The 17,826-nt window shown below is 40.6% G+C and overlaps 3 protein-coding genes across 4 annotated transcripts; all 3 read right to left on the bottom strand.

The window, feature by feature from the left end:
- Positions 1-363: 363 nt before the first annotated feature.
- LOC147289966 (AT-hook motif nuclear-localized protein 15-like) lies at positions 364-2,615 on the bottom strand. The gene has a single exon (XM_086235496.1). The coding sequence runs from the start codon at positions 1,680-1,682 to the stop codon at positions 672-674; it is 1,011 nt and encodes a 336-aa protein (XP_086091622.1). The 5' UTR covers positions 1,683-2,615; the 3' UTR covers positions 364-671.
- Positions 2,616-3,980: 1,365 nt separating this feature from the next.
- On the bottom strand, positions 3,981-10,009 carry LOC147289965 (ARF guanine-nucleotide exchange factor GNOM-like). The gene is made up of 3 exons (XM_086237871.1): positions 9,677-10,009; positions 8,478-9,323; positions 3,981-8,341 (listed from the first exon to the last, which is right to left on the bottom strand). The coding sequence occupies exons 2-3, from the start codon at positions 9,210-9,212 to the stop codon at positions 4,676-4,678; spliced, it is 4,401 nt and encodes a 1,466-aa protein (XP_086093997.1). The 5' UTR covers positions 9,213-9,323; positions 9,677-10,009; the 3' UTR covers positions 3,981-4,675.
- A 1,228-nt stretch (positions 10,010-11,237) lies between these two features.
- LOC147289964 (ARF guanine-nucleotide exchange factor GNOM-like) lies at positions 11,238-17,564 on the bottom strand. 2 transcript variants are annotated; one of them, XM_086237165.1, is made up of 4 exons: positions 17,367-17,564; positions 17,137-17,251; positions 15,615-16,473; positions 11,238-15,463 (listed from the first exon to the last, which is right to left on the bottom strand). In XM_086237165.1, the coding sequence occupies exons 3-4, from the start codon at positions 16,347-16,349 to the stop codon at positions 11,804-11,806; spliced, it is 4,395 nt and encodes a 1,464-aa protein (XP_086093291.1). In that variant the 5' UTR covers positions 16,350-16,473; positions 17,137-17,251; positions 17,367-17,564; the 3' UTR covers positions 11,238-11,803. The 2 variants fall into 2 exon arrangements, with proteins under 2 accessions (XP_086093291.1, XP_086093292.1); XM_086237166.1 differs by having other exon boundaries at positions 17,137-17,246.
- Between the last annotated feature and the right edge of the window lie 262 nt (positions 17,565-17,826).

Here is a 17,826-nt window from a genome sequence, read left to right as displayed (position 1 = left end):
TATCAAATCATAAAGCTCCGGCAAGCATAAAGCACCAAAATCGGCTTGCTCTCAAGGCTACTCGATTCTGGAAAGTCTATCCAGATAAACCGTATTGATATGTCAGATCATGCACTTTCAATGTTTGAAACCACCTATTTTTGGGAAGATGCAGATGTATTAACACACACTCTCTCTCTCAACTTAGGAGATATCTATGACACTAGTATCTCTCTCTATATGTCTCTCTCTAGGAACTATGGTTACATAAAATATGCAATGAAATTATGTAGGAGATGACATAATATTTGGAAGGCTTACCATAAAAGAAGAATTTCACAAAAAGTTTGCAATGAAATTTCAATAGCTCCAACCCCCATTTCTTGACCATCTTTTCTTTGCCTATACCATGTCACCGTCATTACTGTATTCTTCCACAAGAAGATGAAATATTGAAAGAACGAACAAAGACATATATCCACTGAGTTTTGAAATTAACACAGCTAAATCCAAAACCTAATAACAAACTGAATATTGAGACTGAGATTCACAAGCAAAAGATATAAACAACAAATGAGTGCTACCTTAGCTTGTTGTGCCTACAAAAAGCTGCCAAAACATTTTTCACAAAACAGAAAAAACAGTCGGTGAAATCAAACACCACTCTCTCCCTCTTCCTCAATCTCTCAGTTTCAGTAAGATGGAGGGGGCCGAGGAGGAGGAGGAGCACCCCAGAACATATCATGAGGCATCTGACCATTGGGGAGTAAATTCGGAGGCAAATTGTAAATGGGAATTGGAGTTTGTTGTTGATCACCCAATGCCTGAGAAGTACCGGAATTCACAACTGAATGTTGTTGCTGCTGCTGCTGCTGCGGCTGCAATTGCATTCCTTCTCCACCCGCCTCCTCCTCAAGCGGAAGTCTCTCATATGTTGCGTTTGTAAACGTGGCAGCAATAACCATCACCGGCCCAGAAGCCATCAAGGCCCCCATCACAGTCCCACCAACAACCTGCCCCTGCCCGCCGGACAAGTAGACTGTTAAACCGGTCGCGCCCGGCGGGGACGGGGCGGGCAAGAATGCCCCTGAAAGCGACAGTATCTCGAACCTTCCGTGTAGCGTGATAACGCCGCTGGGAGCGGCGGGTTGCCGGAGAGTGACATTGGTGACAATGCCGCTGCCGCTCAGAACCGAGACTCCTCTGTGCCGCCTTTGGGCAAAGGTTGCAATGCTTTCCACAATGTCACTGCCACTGCTGATTTCCAAGACATGGCTTCTTAGAGCATTGGGACTCTCTTTGGTGATGATTATGGGCGGCTTGGGTTTGTTCTTCGACCCGGGCGGTCGGCCTCGAGGACGGCGGTTGCTGCTGCCGGGCTCGGCGCTTTCGCGGCCGCCCGAGTTGTTGTGGTCTTGTTCAGCATCGCCACGAGGATCAGTGTCATCCCTGCTATCTTCGTCGCCTTCGTTGTGGTTGTGGTTTTGCTTCTGAGGGGTTGTGTTTGGGTTGTTGCTGGTGCTGCTATTAGTAGGAGTGGTGTTGTTGATGTTATTGCCATTGTTGTGGTGGTGGTGGTCTTCGACCTCGGTGTTTCTGAGGTGAAGTGAAGGCGGCGGAGCTGAGGAGATTGAGTCAACACCACCACCACCACCACCGCCACCTCCCATAGCCACATTTCCAGCCCACCATCGATTCGCCATGGCCTGGACTCCTAAATCTTGGAAACCAAAAACCAAATCGAAGCAAACAAAATATATCCCAGAAACCAAACAAGCTTCTTCTAGCTCCTTCTCTGCATCCTCTTTTACACTCTTTCTGTTTTTGGCTGGTTAGAAAATAGGATAGCGACAAAGCACCCAGCTAGCCAATTAAGGAAGACTAGCTTAGATTCATACAAGAGATAAAATCTTTAGCTTCTCTCACACGGTTACTTACTTACATCTCCTCCTTGTTCTTTGTTTGCTTGCTGTAGTAGATTGAGAGATCCCTAACAGCTACTACTAAAAAAAATCCAGAAATCCAACAGATACAATCCAAAACCTTATCCCTTTTATAAAACCCACCTACCCAAATCTATCTTTGGGTGACAGAATCGGACATTACAACACTTGGGTTTGGCTTGATTTCCCTTTGTTTTGCATGAAAACCCTAAAACAGAAATATCAGATCATTTGAAATCCCACTTCTTTTATTGGTGAGAAAAGAAACCCTTCTTTAAGCTCAACAATAACACTCAAAGATCTGACCCTCAAGAGTCAAGACACTTGCGAAACCCACCCTCAATAATAAGTACACAGAGATTCACCTAACAACTCCATTAATACCACTACAATCTTATACGTATACAAAGCTAGTGCATGCTAATAAGCAGCTTCCTTGCATCTCTCTCTATCCGTGGGGGGCCCTCCTGTATTTTAATTTTTGAGCATTGAAGCCTCTGCAGCTCTGGTTGATAGGTCTGCACCTTTTACCACTTCTGGGGGTGCGGGCGTACGTTAAGGGACCCAACACTCCCTGGCGTACGATAACAATTCGTGCATCACTCACTGTACCTATCTATCTATCTATCCGTCCTCTACAAATCTGTAAATAAGCGGTTTTGCAGAGAGCCTGGTTTTTCTTGTCCCTGGTAATTAAACGGTGTTTGGTGCCGGGGCCTCTACAAGTTCCAAGCTAAGCTAGCTAAGCTCCAAGTTGGAGTGAGACCCTTACTCTCTACACCAAATGTGAAATTACTGAGATACCCTTTTGGGGTTACGTGTGGGACTGTGATTTGACCAGAGAGAATGGGCTGGTGGTGGAAAGGTGTAGGAGATGTGTGCAAGGAACCTTGCGGAGCTGTTTGGGGGTTTCTTAAGAGTTGGGAGTTGGGACTTTATCTCTCGTTTTTTACAGACAGAAAGAAAGAGAGAGTGGTGTGGGGTGTGGGGTAACGTGCGCATGGACTAGTGGGAACACGTCACTGTCTGCGAGTCCCGACAAGGTATCGAATGCCAAGGTCTGGTCTCTCTGGAACACCACACCGCCAAAAACCGAGCCACCACAGACCACCCCATGAGCCACAGAGCTAGGGCCTCGTTTAGAGGATAGGACTGGACATGAGTAAGCAATTAAAATAGACAATAATTTCTTGTTCCATATTTGATAGACTTATTAAGAAAGATTAAACTCACACTTAATACTATAACCTATAATCTAAAATAACTAAAGATTTATATGCTCTGCTCAAAAGTGGTTGACGATAAGACTAGCATGTTCATAAGACATTATCTTCTCCTGCATTCAATCATCTCTCTCTACAAGACTAAGACTACTGGGATTGGACTGCATTCAATACTTTGCCGTTTTGGGTGTACAATGTAATGTATTGTTTATCTGTAATTCTGTACGACCGTATGATATATTCGCTTTTTGAAATTTTTTTGCTTTACCAATACCACTGTGAGTCTGTGACTGTCCTGGACCTGCTGCCTGCTATATATTCAAAAGTTGATGTGGGCTTGTGACCAACCCTGGCCTCCCCTGGCTTCTCCTCTTTGGGACCGGACTTATCTACAAGTTCTAAAAAGCAGGTTAACAAAAGACCCACAAAAAATAAATTACCAATTTAACAACACCATTATAAATTATAATGAGGCTTATAGTCATAAAACAAGGTTTTGAAAGTTGTATATTCTAAGTTCAAATTATGTTAGATACTTAGATGTTAAAAAATAATAGAAAAAATCTCTATATATAGTTTTAAACATAACTTGGTCAAACTTGGTGAAAACTTTACTTTAGGACAATGTTATTCGCGGTCTCCAGTATATTTCTGCACTCCTATGTTGTAATAGTATGATATACACTTTTCTAAAAGAGTGCACGAGGCTTTCAAGAGCAGGGTGAGAAGAAGAAGCACATGAACAAAGATCAAATGAGCCAACCTAAGCCAGGCTTACTAAAAAACTACGTATACTTATGAAAGAAAAATAACTGTTACAGTGATACAAACTCCACGTCTCTGGTAAACGTGGCTTATCTTGAAAATCCATTACAAAATCCCAACTTTCGCAGGAAAAAAGAGTCATCATACCACTTCACTAGCACTAAATTAACAAACAAATTGCAATTCAAGAAAATAGAATTTATCTATGTTGAGCATGGCACAAATAGAAGTTCCACGCCGAGTAAAAGTACTACTTATACAGTTATACGTAGTAGCAATTTCGAGTTCTGTACACTGTTGAACAAATCAATGCCAAAAAAATACACCACTTTGGGAAGAAATCATTCCGTCCCTTCGAGCTTCTAAATATGAAAAAATTGGGGTGGAGGAATTATAGGCCTACGAAGCACCCTGCTAGAAAACAAGAACATGATATCTTTAGAGAAAAGCTAATATTTATCTAAGGGAATTATCTGGAGGCAAAGATGAGGACACCATTTCAAAGAAGATGGTGATGAGTGCACTTAAGATAACGATCAATCCGATAGGGTTTTCAAACCACTAGGGATATCGCTTTCCTCGGTGCTAATCCACGTCTAGCAGCTCTAGAACCAAAATTAAGATGTCGCCAGCCAGTTTTATACCATCAAATTTCAGAAAATAAAAAAATGCCTACCAAAATATAACCAATCGGTGGTCATCATCATATGTGCTTATTAGCATGCATTAGCAAGACCAATTCAAGTTGCAACAACTATATAGCATCTAACCTCCACTGCCAGAACCTTCAGAGGACATCGTTTCAGGATGAAGTACAGTACCCATTTCATCAGATCCTCCCCGTGTTGCACCCTGCTTAGTCTTTGACTGCTCTATATCACGAAAAACCTCAGATTGCAAAGATGGAGCAATTTTATTTACATGTAGCCATGTCAGCTCCCACAAGCTATCTCCTCCTAAAGCATTCCCCTGCACAAGCACTCCCCTTAAATTCATTACAAGCAAGGTGTTCTTAAGTAGCTCAGGTACTTGGTCCTGAAGCTTCTCACTTTTTTTCCCTCCAACTTTAACTTTCATAAATTTTTCCATTTGACTGAGAACACCCAGCCATAGTTTGCAGAAGGTTGTTAACTGTGATAAGTCAGGTAGTTGCTGTGAAAACACTATGGACAAGAGCTTCATGGCAAGGATAAGTGTGCCTTCCATGTTGCGGTAGTCCTTTTGAGAGTGTCCCTGTGCAATTTCAAGCAAGTCATCAAGCATTGTGAAGATCACCATATCAAAGCACTGTAACCACAGTCCATGTGGAAGAGGGATCCCATCCACTCCTGTCAAGCACTTCTGCAACGATAACAAACCATGGTTCCTAACCTCTTCTCTTTGGTCCAAACAAACTTTTCTCAATCCCTGAACAAGCCGCAACCACATTTCCCCAAAATCCTTAGACATTTTCTCAGCATCCTCCTCGTTCATAGATTGCTTAGCCTCATGGGCCCAACTTGCCAAACAATCAACAGAACCCGCCATAAGATCCAGTGCGCACAGAGATCGCTCTGTCTGCCCAACACGAGACTCAGCAAACTGCCTTGATGCATCCACACAGAGAGCAAAATTAGCTGGCAACAAGTGGGTTCTATCAGACATAATGAAGAACAGTGCATCAAACCCAGCCTCAGAAGCTTCCGGGTGCCGAGCAGTGATGGAGAGAAGGGATGTAATTGTGCGCCATCCCAATGAGGATCTGATGTGAGAAGCATTTGCTTTCACAAGGCGACTGACTTCCTGTGTAATTTGCTCACAGTATGTGTCAGCAACCCGAGCATCTAGCTTCAAGACAAGCTGCAGTGACCTCAAAAGTTCATCAGCCAGGTTCTCTTTATAGGGAAGCAGCCGCTGGCATATCCGAAGAGTTCCAAAAACAGCCTTCTCTACCAGGGCACAAGGCATCACAGTTGACTGAACAATGTTGGATATGTGATCAAACACACCCTGCCAAAGAAGCATAATCCTATCCCTATTATTTAGGGTAATAGCAATCAACAACTCCAAACAGAAAACTGCAGTATCTTCATCCTCAGGAGAGCTGTTCCCTTTCTGCGGTCGCCCTGAAGCCCAGATTAGTGCTTGTGCAAGCTGTAAAAGGGATTCAGCCTGCAGAAACTTGCTTTCAGTAAATATGCCATCAACGTGACACTCTTGAATTGTCTGAAGGGTTCGTTGATGAGCAGCAAGTTCTTCTTCAGTTGGCTGCAATTTTGGTTCCTCTGTGTCAAGAGATAAGAACTGACTAAACCGGCCCATCAATCCAGAATATTTCTTAGGAGTTGTCACAGAAACCATAGGAACAGAAGATAGAGAATTTGTGATGGGCTTGCCATGACCTTTGTCAGCAGAAGACTCCGACTCATCAGCTGCATCACTGACCACACGAGCCGAAAGAAGACCAAGCTTGTGTAATCTTAAGATGCAGTCCAGAACATTTCTCCAACCTGTGCGAATGTAATCACCATACCTATTGGCAATTGTGAAAACAGTCACAGTTGACATTCTAGCTTTTGTGTCATCACCAAAAGCTAGCACGGGTTCATCAAACAATGATGGGTTTAAGAGGGTTGTGAAATTACAAAGAGACACAACCAGATCATCCAGCACATCTTCAAGATGAAAGCATGCTGCTATCTTTGCAACTGCTAAAAATCCATCGATGCATGTTTGGTAAACCTCTTCATGTTCTGCATGATCAAATACCACAGAGATAGCAGCAATTGTAGGACCCGAGATTATAGCAAACATATCATGGTCGAGGTACGCCTTAGAATCAGATAGAACAAATGGAGCGTTCTTCTTGGATTTATGTATTAAATCAATCCACCGGCTTGGGGTCATTTCAGGATAACCCGCACCTTGTTCTGGAGTTGTGCGGATCTCATTTTTGCATATTGAGTGGTAAAGCTCTGACAGGAATTCTCGAGGTAGATCATTACCTCCATTAATGTGTCGATTATTCCGAATGAAATCCTCCTCTGTCATTTTCTTCTTCACCTGAATGTTGTGCTGATCTGTATTGAGCAGTATGATTGAATATGACAACAGAAGAGCAGCATCCTTGTTTGCTAGAATTTGTGGTGATTGCTCATAGTATCTCTCTGAGAATGCTTCAAGCACCCTTTGTATCTTTTGCGATTCTCCAGGCAATCGAAACGTCTCCAAAAATAAACGGAGTGCTGTATCCAAATTCATATCCTTGAAATCAAATGTACCAGCAAATTTGTGAAGAACCTGAATACAAAATTCATCATGATTTCCCAGAAAATCCCCAATGAGATTCTTGTCTAACCCAGCAGTGTACCTGAAAAAGCAGGCCACACTTTCAGGATCAAGTTTCTCAGGCAAGAGATGAATTCCTTGGAGGAACTCCAGCCCTTTCTTTAGATCGTGGTTAAAATGATCCGCTCCAATCATCAACCTCCTTTTTATGTACTTCCTCCGGTGAACAAATGGAACCCAATAATTAGGATCGCTGTAGTTGTCACACTTCACCATCCAGAATGGAGTATACTCTTCAAGATTCACTGCATTATGAGCAGAACTAACTGATCCATTCCCTACCCTTTCTGATATTCCCTGAATAACAGCAATGAGACCATCCAGAGAAAGAATGTTAATTGAAGACAAAGGGAAATTAACAGGGAATGCACTCTTTGACAACAGATTAGAAAGGTCTTCAAAGATATTACTGCACGTTATGTCACAATCTAAGTTTGCGTACATCTCCACCATGAAAGTTTTCTGCCTGCAGAAGTCAACAAGAGCCTCCATGGCAACCTCCTGCTGTTGAAAAGAAGCTCCATACCTGCTTTGTGCAAGCCTCAATATCACGCAAGAAAAGAAAGCCTCAAGCTGTAGTTTAAGTTCAGTGCGCAGATGGTGATACAAATTTAGAACAATGCTGCATACCATTGAAAGAATAAGTGGACTTGTTGATAGGCCAAAATGCATCAGATTTTGAAACAATGCATCCTGAACCAAACTCAATAACTTGGGGTGATGCTGAATGGAGGACCCACCCAATTCTATAGCCGAATTAACCAAACCCAAGGCAAAAAGAGGAACATCTTCATCAAATGCTATGGTATTAGATCTGGGACCCATTCCCATATGGTCAACAACATTTAACAAAGAGCACAGAAAGTTAAATATTTCCACCATGCAGGGGACCCCAAATGGCTGAGTCATGAGATGCAAGTCATATTGAACAGCCTCCTTCCCGCTAGAAGGCACAGTTGTATTTTCATCCATATCAGATGCTACACCTGAGGAAGCATTCAAAGCAGAATTTGTGGATAATAGTTGACTTTCATACCCAGAACTCTTGTTGCCATTCTCCAATGGTCTACTCCCTGAAGCATACTCATTATTTATCCCTGCAATCTGCATAGGAGGAAAACCATATATTCGTAAAGAAGCATAGTTTTAAGACTGGACTGCAAGATCAATTTTACATAATCAACACCTGTAGGCGAAGACTAAGACCCTATAAAAATGCTAACGTTGACAGAAGTAGTACCTCTTGTTTTACAGTATTGTTTCCATTTACCAATATACGTTCAGTGTTGTGAACATCTGGAAGATGTGAGAAAATACATCTAACAAGTTCATGCATTGTGTGGCGAGCTATTCGTTGCAATAGCTCACCTTTCGTTCCTGCTTGATGGACTATACGGAAACATGTATTTACTATAGTGCAAACATGCTGATTACTCAAGATAACAGATGCTTTACTCTTCATGCAAGCCAGAAGAACCTGTAGTATCTTCATCAGTACCACTTCTTCTGATGCAGGATCAGTCACCTCAAATCGACAGCCAGTGATAGCATCAACTAACAAGTGCATGGCATCTTCAACATTCACAGAATTTTGATCAATCACATCAAGGGTTAAGATAGTGTAAACAGATGACAAAGCCACGCCAGTGATTGGTGCACCAGTTTCATCTGATCTAATCACATCTAAAAATGGCTGGAGATACACAGTAGGGTTGATGGTATGCCACTGATGCTGCCATGAAAATATTTGCTTGCGTAATGCCTTTAAAGATTGGATTAGAGAGTGTTCCAGCTGATCCTCATCACTTACATAATGTCCTCCCCATCTTACATTCCTCCTCATAACCGCTAATACAGTGCCTATCTCTGAATTAATGATGCATGCCAAAGTATCTTTATTAGAATTTGTTGCATCACAGTTCTTGGGCTCTTCCTCAACTGCCTTGATTCCAGTTTGCATCTTTACACCCCCCATATCTTTGAACAGAAACCAAGTTCTATCTGTATTTACCAACTTCTACGCAGAGAAGGCAAAGAAGCATAGGCAACGCATACCTTCACGATCTATGGAGGTACTGAAACATACCTATTTGAGATTCAACATAACCAATCAGCTGAAGTGCAACAAGTAATAGAGAATCCCTATTTCAAAACATTGCGAATTATATCATAAGCAGCCAATGAAACTACCATTACCAAATTGCCACTCTAATCAATTCCACAACCATCAAAATCTATAATGCAAATGTCTATACATGTTCGACAGACCATCATCTAGACAGACTAGACATACTAGAAATGACAAAAACAATAATTTTTAAATAAAAAAACAACAAAAATAAAATTAACATTCCATGGAATCATAAGTATTCATCATTTTCTCTTCTAGCATTGCTGTCAATCAAAACTAAAAATTTGAATTCTATATTGAAAACTTACAGCTAAAATCAATGCTAATCAGCTCCCAAGAAAATAAAGACTCGGTTCGGTTCCATGGACATGGCATTGATTTTGATTGGCCCCTCTAATGTCGAATCCACAAATGGATACCAAATGTGCCCCAATTATCAGATTTGGTTGGGACTAGGGATTCAAATTCCAAATTTCATTTGGCCACCACCTCGACAGCGATCTCAAGCCTGAAGCTCTCGAATTCGGTTCCTCTGTCTCTGCCAGCCTTAATTGTAAAATTCCGGTTCGATTGACCGTCCAACACTTCGGTACCAGATCGGTTATTGTAAAGCAGAGTGCTGCATATTTTTTTTTTTGTTGGGGGGGTGGGGGAATGAAAGTGAGATCTTCCCGTACAGTGTCTCGTAAAACGTGGACTATGCGATTTTTCATGCGTTTAATCCCATATTCCCATCAACATCTCAGTCTAAATTATACATTTATACAATAAAAAAACTATCAAAATCTCTTAAAAAATGCCCACTAAAATCAGAAAGTAATTTATTTCTGTATATATCAGAAGATAATAAGATATATAACAAAAAGAGAAAAAAACAAAATATATATATATGTATATATATACACTCCAAAGTATACTCACATTTTGTTACACTCTCATTAGAGATTACTTATTAAAGTCAATTATGAATAAGGACAAACTGAAGGGTACATCCGTACATGTCAAACAAAAATTAGGGTTCGGTATATTTTTAAATGTCCGAATAAATTTACATTGTGCATTTGTGTATTTGAGCGTTCACGTCGAGCATTTATCTTGGTCCAATAAAGGTTGATTTTACATTTTTACGTGATTTAAAATCAACTTTTATTGGACTTTTAGCATTACAATTTACAAACTCTTCAATGGCCTTTTTGACATTAACTATAAATTTAAATGTGTTCTACAAGTAATTTGATTCAGTTAATAACAAGCCCAATTTATAGAACTGGGAATACAGTTTTCAGAAGTCAATGTTTTATACCCTACTAATATCACCATTCTACAGATCATACAAAACTAGTCTCACTGGCCTCGAGAATCATAAGCATTTTGGGAAAGTGAGGGTACTTTCCTAATTTAAAAGATATTAAGCTTGAGTCTTTTAGAAAAATAAAACTTTAATTGGAAAAATTTTAAATTTATAATAAAATTATTTTAATTTATAATAAAATTTTTTAATTTATAAAAAAAAATTTTAATTCATAATAAAATTATTCTCTAATTTGAAGGGTATTTGCCCTTCTAGAATGTAAAGTGTTACTTTATAGAAACTACATATTAAATTTTAACTTTAAAATTTTGTGCAAAAATAAACTTTATAAAAATTGCATGTTAGATTTTAATTATGAAATTTTGAACTTTTAACATAAAAACATCAAAAAAAATTAATTAATTAAAAATCTTAAATCAATACCGGTCTTAATCTAAGAAACTTATAAAATAAATTAGACTTTAAATCTCTCTTAATTTAATGCTGCAAATCCAAAAGTAAAGATGTCAATGGCATATCTCAAAAATGCATTATAAAATCCCAACTTTCGCACAAAAAAAGAAAAAGGCCATCATACAACCCTATCATTGGAATTAACCAACAATTTGAAATACATGAAACTGAAATTATCTATGCCAAGCATGCCACCGTTAGAAGTTACACGCCGAGTAAAAATACTACTTAGAAGTAGAAATCTTGAGTTCTGTACATTGTTGAACAAGGCAATACAAAGATATAGAATGATTAACTAGCAACCTAATAGAAGGCAAGACAAATCTGCCATCTTTAGAGAAGAAAGCCAGTACTTATCCGGGGTGTAGATCGCAACAAAGTTATGTGGTGGCAAGGATGAGACACCATTTCAAGGAAGACGAAGATGAGTACTAAGAAAATGACCAATCCGCTTGGGTCTTCAAACCACTGGGTATATCTGTTCCCTCTGTGCTAATACACATCTAGCAGCTCTACAACAAAAATTAAGATACCGTCTGCCGTTTTTACATCAAATTTCAGAACAGAATGCCTCCTAAAATAACTACTCAGTGGTCATGATCATGCGTGCTTATTAACATGCACTAACAAGACAAGCTCGAGTTGCCAACAACCATACAACATGCTAACCTCAAGTGCCAGAATTTTCAGTAGGAAGCACAGTACCCGTTTCATCAGATGCCAGACCTCCCCCTGTTTCACCCTTCTTGGTCTCTGGCTGCTCTATAATTTGATCAGGGAAAACCTCAGATTGCAAGGATGGAGCAATGTTATTTACATGTAGCCATGTCAGCTCCCACAAGCTATCTCCTCCTAAAGCACTCCTCTGCACAAGCACACCCCTTAAATTCATTACAAGCAAGGTGTTCTTAAGTAGCTCAGGTACTTGGTCCTGAAGCTTCTCACTTTTTCTCCCTCTAACTTTTACCTTCATATATTTTTCCATTCGACTGAGAACACCCAGCCATAGTTTGCAGAAGGTTGTTAACTGTGATAGGTCAGGTAGTAGCTGTAAAAACACTTTGGACAAGAGTTTCATGGCAAGGATAAGGGTGCCTTCCATGTTACGGTAGTCCTTTTGGGAATGTCCCTGTGCAATTTCAAGCAAGTCATCAAGCATTGTAAAGATCACCAGATCAAAGCACTGCAACCACAGACCATGTGGAAGAGGGATCCCATCCACTCCTGTCAAGCACTTCTGCAACAATGACAAAGCATGGTTCCTAACCTCTTCTCTCTGGTCCAAACAAACTTTTCTTAATGCCTGAACAAGCCGCAACCACATTTCCCCAATATCCTGAGACATTTTCACAGCTTCCTCCTCATTAATAGCTTGCTTAGCCTCACGGGCCCACCTTGCTAAACAATCAACAGAACACGCCATAAGATCCAGTGCACACACAGATCGCTCTGCCTGCCCAACACGAGACTCAGCAAACTGTCTTGATGCATCTAGACAGAGAACATAATTGGCTGGCAACAAGTGGGTTCCATCAGACATAACGAAGAACAATGCGTCAAACCCAGCCTCAGAAGCTTCCGGGTGCCGAGCAGTGATGGAGAGTAGGGATGTAATTGTGCGCCACCCCAATTGCGATCTGATGTGAGAAGCATTTGCTTTCACAAGTCGACTGACTTCCTGTGTAATTTGCTCACAGTATGCGTCAGCAACCCGAGCATCGAGCTTCAGGACAAGCTGCAGTGACCTCAAGAGTTCATCAGCAAGGTTCTCTTTATACGGAAGCAGCCGCTGGCAAATCCGAAGAAGTCCAAAAACAGCCTTCTCTACCAGGGCACAAGGCATCACAGTTGACTGAACAATGTTGGATATGTGCTCATACACACCCTGCCAAAGAAGCACAATCCTATCCCTATTATTTAGGGTAATAGCAATCAGCAACTCCAAACAGAAAACAGCAGTATCTTCATCCTCAGGAGAGCTGTTCCCTTTCTGGGGTCGCCCTGCAGCCCAAATCAGTGCTCGTGCAAGCTGTAACAGGGATTCAGCCTGCAGAAACTTGCTCTCAGTAAATATGCTGTCAATGTGGCACTTTTGAATTGTCTGAAGGGTGCGTTGATGAGCAGCAAGTTGTTGTTCAGTAGGCTGTGATCTCGGCTCCTCTGTGTCAAGAGATAAGAGCTGACTAAACCGACCCATCAATCCAGACGATCTCCTAGGAGTACCCATGGAAGGCATATTAACAGAAGATACAGAATTTGTTATAGGCTTGCCAGTGGCAATGTCAGCAGAAAACTCTGACTCATCAGCTGCATCACTGGCCACACGAGCTGGAAGAAGACCAAGCTTGTGTAATCTTAAGATGCAATCAAGAATATTTCTCCAACCTGAGCGAATATAGTCACCATACCTATTGGCAATTGTGAAAACTGTTACAGTTGCCATTCTAGCTTTTGTGTCATCACCAAAAGCTAGCACAGGTTCATCAACAGATGATGGGTTTAAGAGGGTTGTGAACTTACAGAGAGACACAACCAAATCATCCAGCACATCTTCAAGATGATGGCAAGCTGAAATCTTTGCAATAGCTAAAAATCCATCAATGCATGTTTGGTAAACCTCTTCATGTTCTGCATGATCAAATACCACAGAGATAGCAGCAATTGTAGGCCCAGACATTATAGCAAACATATCATGGTCCAAGTAGGCTCTGGAATCAGATACAATAAACGGAGCGTTCTTCTTGGATTTGTGCATTAAATCAATCCACCGGCTAGGGGTCATTTCTGGATAACCCGCACCTTGTTCAGGAGTTGTGCGGATCTCATTCTTGCATATTGAGTGGTAGAGCTCTGCCAGGAACTCTCGAGGTAGATCACTGCCTCCATTGATGTGCCGATTATTCCGAATGAAATCCTCCTCTGTCATCTTCTTCTTCACCTGAACGTTGTGCTGATCTGTATTGAGCATTATGATTGAATATGACAACAGAAGAGCAGCATCCTTGTTTGCTAGAATTTGTGGGGATTGCTCATAGTATCTCTCTGAGAATGCCTCGAGCACCCTTTGTATCTTTTGTGATTCTCCAGGCAATCGAAATGTCTCCAAAAAAAGTCGCAGTGCAGTATCCAAATTCATATCTTGGAAATCAAATGTACCAGCAAATTTGTGAAGAACTTGAACACAAAATTCATCATGATTTCCCAGGAAATCCCCAACAAGATTCTTGTCCAACCCAGCAGTGTACCTAAAAAAGCAGGCCACACTTTGAGGATCAAGTTTGTCAGGCAATAGATGTGTTCCTTGAAGGAACTCTAGCCCTTTCTTTGGGTCACGATTAAAGTGATCAGCTCCAATCATCAACCTTCTCTTTATGTACTTCCTTCGGCGAACAAATGGAACCCAATGATTAGGATCGCTGTAGTTGTCACACTTCACCATCCAGAATGGAGTATACTCTTCAAGAATCACTTGAGTATGTGAAGAACTAACTGATCCATTCGCTACCCTCTCTGCCATGCCTTGAATAACAGCAATAAGACCATCCAAAGCAAGAATGTGAATTGAAGACAATGGGCAATTAACAGGGAATGCACTCTTTGACAACAGATTAGCAAGTTCTTCAAAGACATTACTGCAGGTTATGTCACAATCTAAGTTAGCGTACATCTCCACCATGAAAGTTTTCTGCCTGCAGAAGTCAACAAGAGCCTCCATGGCTACCTCCTGCTGTTGATAAGAAGCTCCATACCTACTTTGTGCAAGCCTCAATATCACACAAGAAAAGAAGGCCTCGAGCTGTAGTTTAAGTTCAGTACGCAGATGGTGATACAAATTAAGAACAATGCTGCATACCATTGAAAGAATAAGTGGGCTCGTTGATAAGCCAAATTGCATCAGATTTCGAAACAATTCATCCTGAACCAAACTCAATAACTTGGGGTGATGCTGAATAGAGGACCCACCCAACTCTATAGCAGAATTAATCAAAACCAAGGCAAAAAGAGGCACATCTTCATCAAATGCTATGGTATTAGATCTGGGACCCATTCCCATATGCTCAACAACGTTTAACAAAGAGCACAGAAAATTAAATATTTCCACCATGCAAGGGACCCCATACGGCTCAGTCATGAGATGCAGGTCAAATTGAACAGCCTCCTTCCCGTTAGAAGCCCCAATTGTATTTTCATCCAACCCAGATGCTACCAGAACTGAGGAAGTATTTGAAGCAGGATTTGTGGATAATGGTTGGCCATCATACTCAGAACTCATGTTGCCATTCTCCGATTGTCTACTCCCAAAAGTATAGTCAGTATTTAGCCCTGCAATCTGCACAGGGGAAAAACAATACACACGTAAGGAAGAACAGTCTTAAGACTAGAAATCTGCAAGATCAATTTATTATTTCAAGCCCCCTAATCAACAGATAATCACTAGGCTAAGACCCTATAATATATGCCAATGTTGATAATAGTAGTACCTCTCGTTTGATGGTATTGCTTCCATTTAACAACGCACGTTCAGTGTTTTGAACATCTGGAAGGTGTGAGAAAATACATCTAATAAGTTCATGCATAGTGTGGCGAGCTATCCGTTGCAACAACTCCCCTTTTGTTCCTGCTTGATGAACTATACGGAAACATGTATTCACTATAGTGCAAACATGCTGATTACTCAACATAACAGATGCCTTACTCTTCATGCAAGCCAGAAGAACCTGTAGTATCTTCATCAATACCACTTCTTCTGATGCAGGATCAGTCACCTCAAATCGGCAGCTTGTGATGGCATCAACTAACAAGTGCATGGCATCTTCAATATTCACGGAATTTTGATCAATCACATCAAGCGTTAAGATATTGTAAACAGATGACAAAGCCACACCAGTGATTGGTGCACCAGTTTCATCTGATCTAATCACATCCAGAAATGGCTGGAGATACACAACAGGATCGATGGTATGCCACTGATTCTGCCATGAAAAGATTTGCTTGCGTAATGCCTTTAAAGATTGAATTAGAGAGTGCTCCAGCTGATCATCACCAGATATATAACGTCCCCCCCATCTAACATTCCTCCTCATAACCGCTAATACAGAGCCTATTTCAGAATTAATGATGCATGCTAAAGTAGCTTTATTAGAATAGGTTGCATCATAGTCCTCGGGTTCTTCCTCAATTGCCTTGATTCCAGTTTGCAGCTTTAGACGCCCCATCTTTGGATAATATTCTTTGAACAAAACCCAAGTTCTAGCTGTAGTTAGCAACTTCTACATAGAGAAGGCACATAAGCATAGACAATACATAACCTTCACCACCTACGGAGGTACTGAAACATACCTAGTAGACATTCAACATATCATATAAGTTGAATGAAGTGCAACAAGTAAGAGATAAGCCTCGTACAAAACTTTCGCAATCATCACATAAGCAGACAATAAAACTAACATTAACATTACCACCAAATTCCAACATCCACGACTAACCAGCACCCACCCTCATTGCCACTCTAACCAATATCTCGAACTATAATGTAAAATTTCTTTACATGTACACAGATCATCTAGACACACTAGAAATGACAAATAAAAAATCTCTGTGACCTTCACTCAGAAAAAAAATTAATTAATTAATTAAAAATACAAGTCAGGTAGTATGCTTCATACTTAATCTCCACTTACAGTATAACCAAAAATAAACAGAAAAAATATATTGAAAACAAAAAAAATCACATTCCATTGAATGGAACCATACAAAAGCATTCTCGGGTATCACGGCAACCTCAAAGTGTTCATCAACCAAAACTAAAGATTTGATTCAAAACAGAAAACTTAATACTAAGATAAATGCTAATCAGCTCCCCCCCTCCCCAAACCAAACCAAAAGAAAAAAAAAGTGGCTCTGTTTTGTTCCAAGGATATGGCATTGATTTTGACATTGACCCCGAATCCACAGTTTGGCTGAGAGTAAGAACTCAATTACAAATAAATTTAGGCCACCTACCCGAGAGTCCTCCTTTCGCCGGCGATCGCAAGCCTGAGGCCTCTCAGATCCGGTTCCTCCTTCTCTCCCTGTTCCAACCCTAATTGAAAACTTCGGGTTCGACCGGTCCACTGCTCTGTACCAGATCGGGAGGACCAGGCCATCGATCGAAAACAGAAAATGAATAAAAACTCAAAATGCGAAGGCAATTGAACGAGTGAGGCTAAGAGATTAGTGAGAGAGGAGTGTACCTTGAATTGGAAAATGGAAGAGCGCGGTCGAATCCCTACTGTCCGGCCAAGGATCTAGAGGAGAAGAAAGTAAACTACTGGTAAACTACTAGAATAGTCCACCGCTGTTTACTCTTAAGAAAAAATAAAAACAAGAATAATTATTTTTATTCACCAAAAAATTAATAATAATTTCGAACCTTTTGCATTAAGATATATTGAAAATTTTGAAATGTGTTCTCTTTCTGACCAAAAAAGAGAAATTGGAATGTGAAGCTTCTTTTTAAATTTTGCCTTTCCTTTTAAATTAATTTCTTATATGGTGATTAGACTGATTAGTTTCTAGCTTTACTCTAGGACAATGCTTGCCTTAGTCCGGGTAGGAGGAGTTCCTCAATCTCCACCGTAAAAACTCATTGTTTGGCTGTGACGACTTAAGATCAGAATCGTTCATTTTTTAGATCATTTATTCAAGATTATT

This window comes from Dryas octopetala, chromosome 3, assembly GCF_963921425.1.
Source record: "Dryas octopetala chromosome 3, drDryOcto1.1, whole genome shotgun sequence".
Classification (NCBI taxonomy): domain Eukaryota; kingdom Viridiplantae; phylum Streptophyta; class Magnoliopsida; order Rosales; family Rosaceae; genus Dryas; species Dryas octopetala.
The sequence above is the reverse complement of the archived record's forward strand: the minus strand, read 5'-3'. Positions and strand labels throughout refer to the sequence as shown.

Bases quoted from the DNA above. Each gene is read 5' to 3' on its own strand.
- LOC147289966 (XM_086235496.1), bottom strand. From the start codon at position 1,682: ATGGCGAATCGATGGTGGGCTGGAAATGTGGCTATGGGAGGTGGCGGT.
- LOC147289965 (XM_086237871.1), bottom strand. From the start codon at position 9,212: ATGGGGGGTGTAAAGATGCAAACTGGAATCAAGGCAGTTGAGGAAGAG. The intron at 8,342-8,477 runs GTACTACTTCTG...CCTCCTATGCAG, and splicing joins ACAATACTGTAAAACAAGAG to ATTGCAGGGATAAATAATGA.
- LOC147289964 (XM_086237165.1), bottom strand. From the start codon at position 16,349: ATGGGGCGTCTAAAGCTGCAAACTGGAATCAAGGCAATTGAGGAAGAA. The intron at 15,464-15,614 runs GTACTACTATTA...TCCCCTGTGCAG, and splicing joins GCAATACCATCAAACGAGAG to ATTGCAGGGCTAAATACTGA.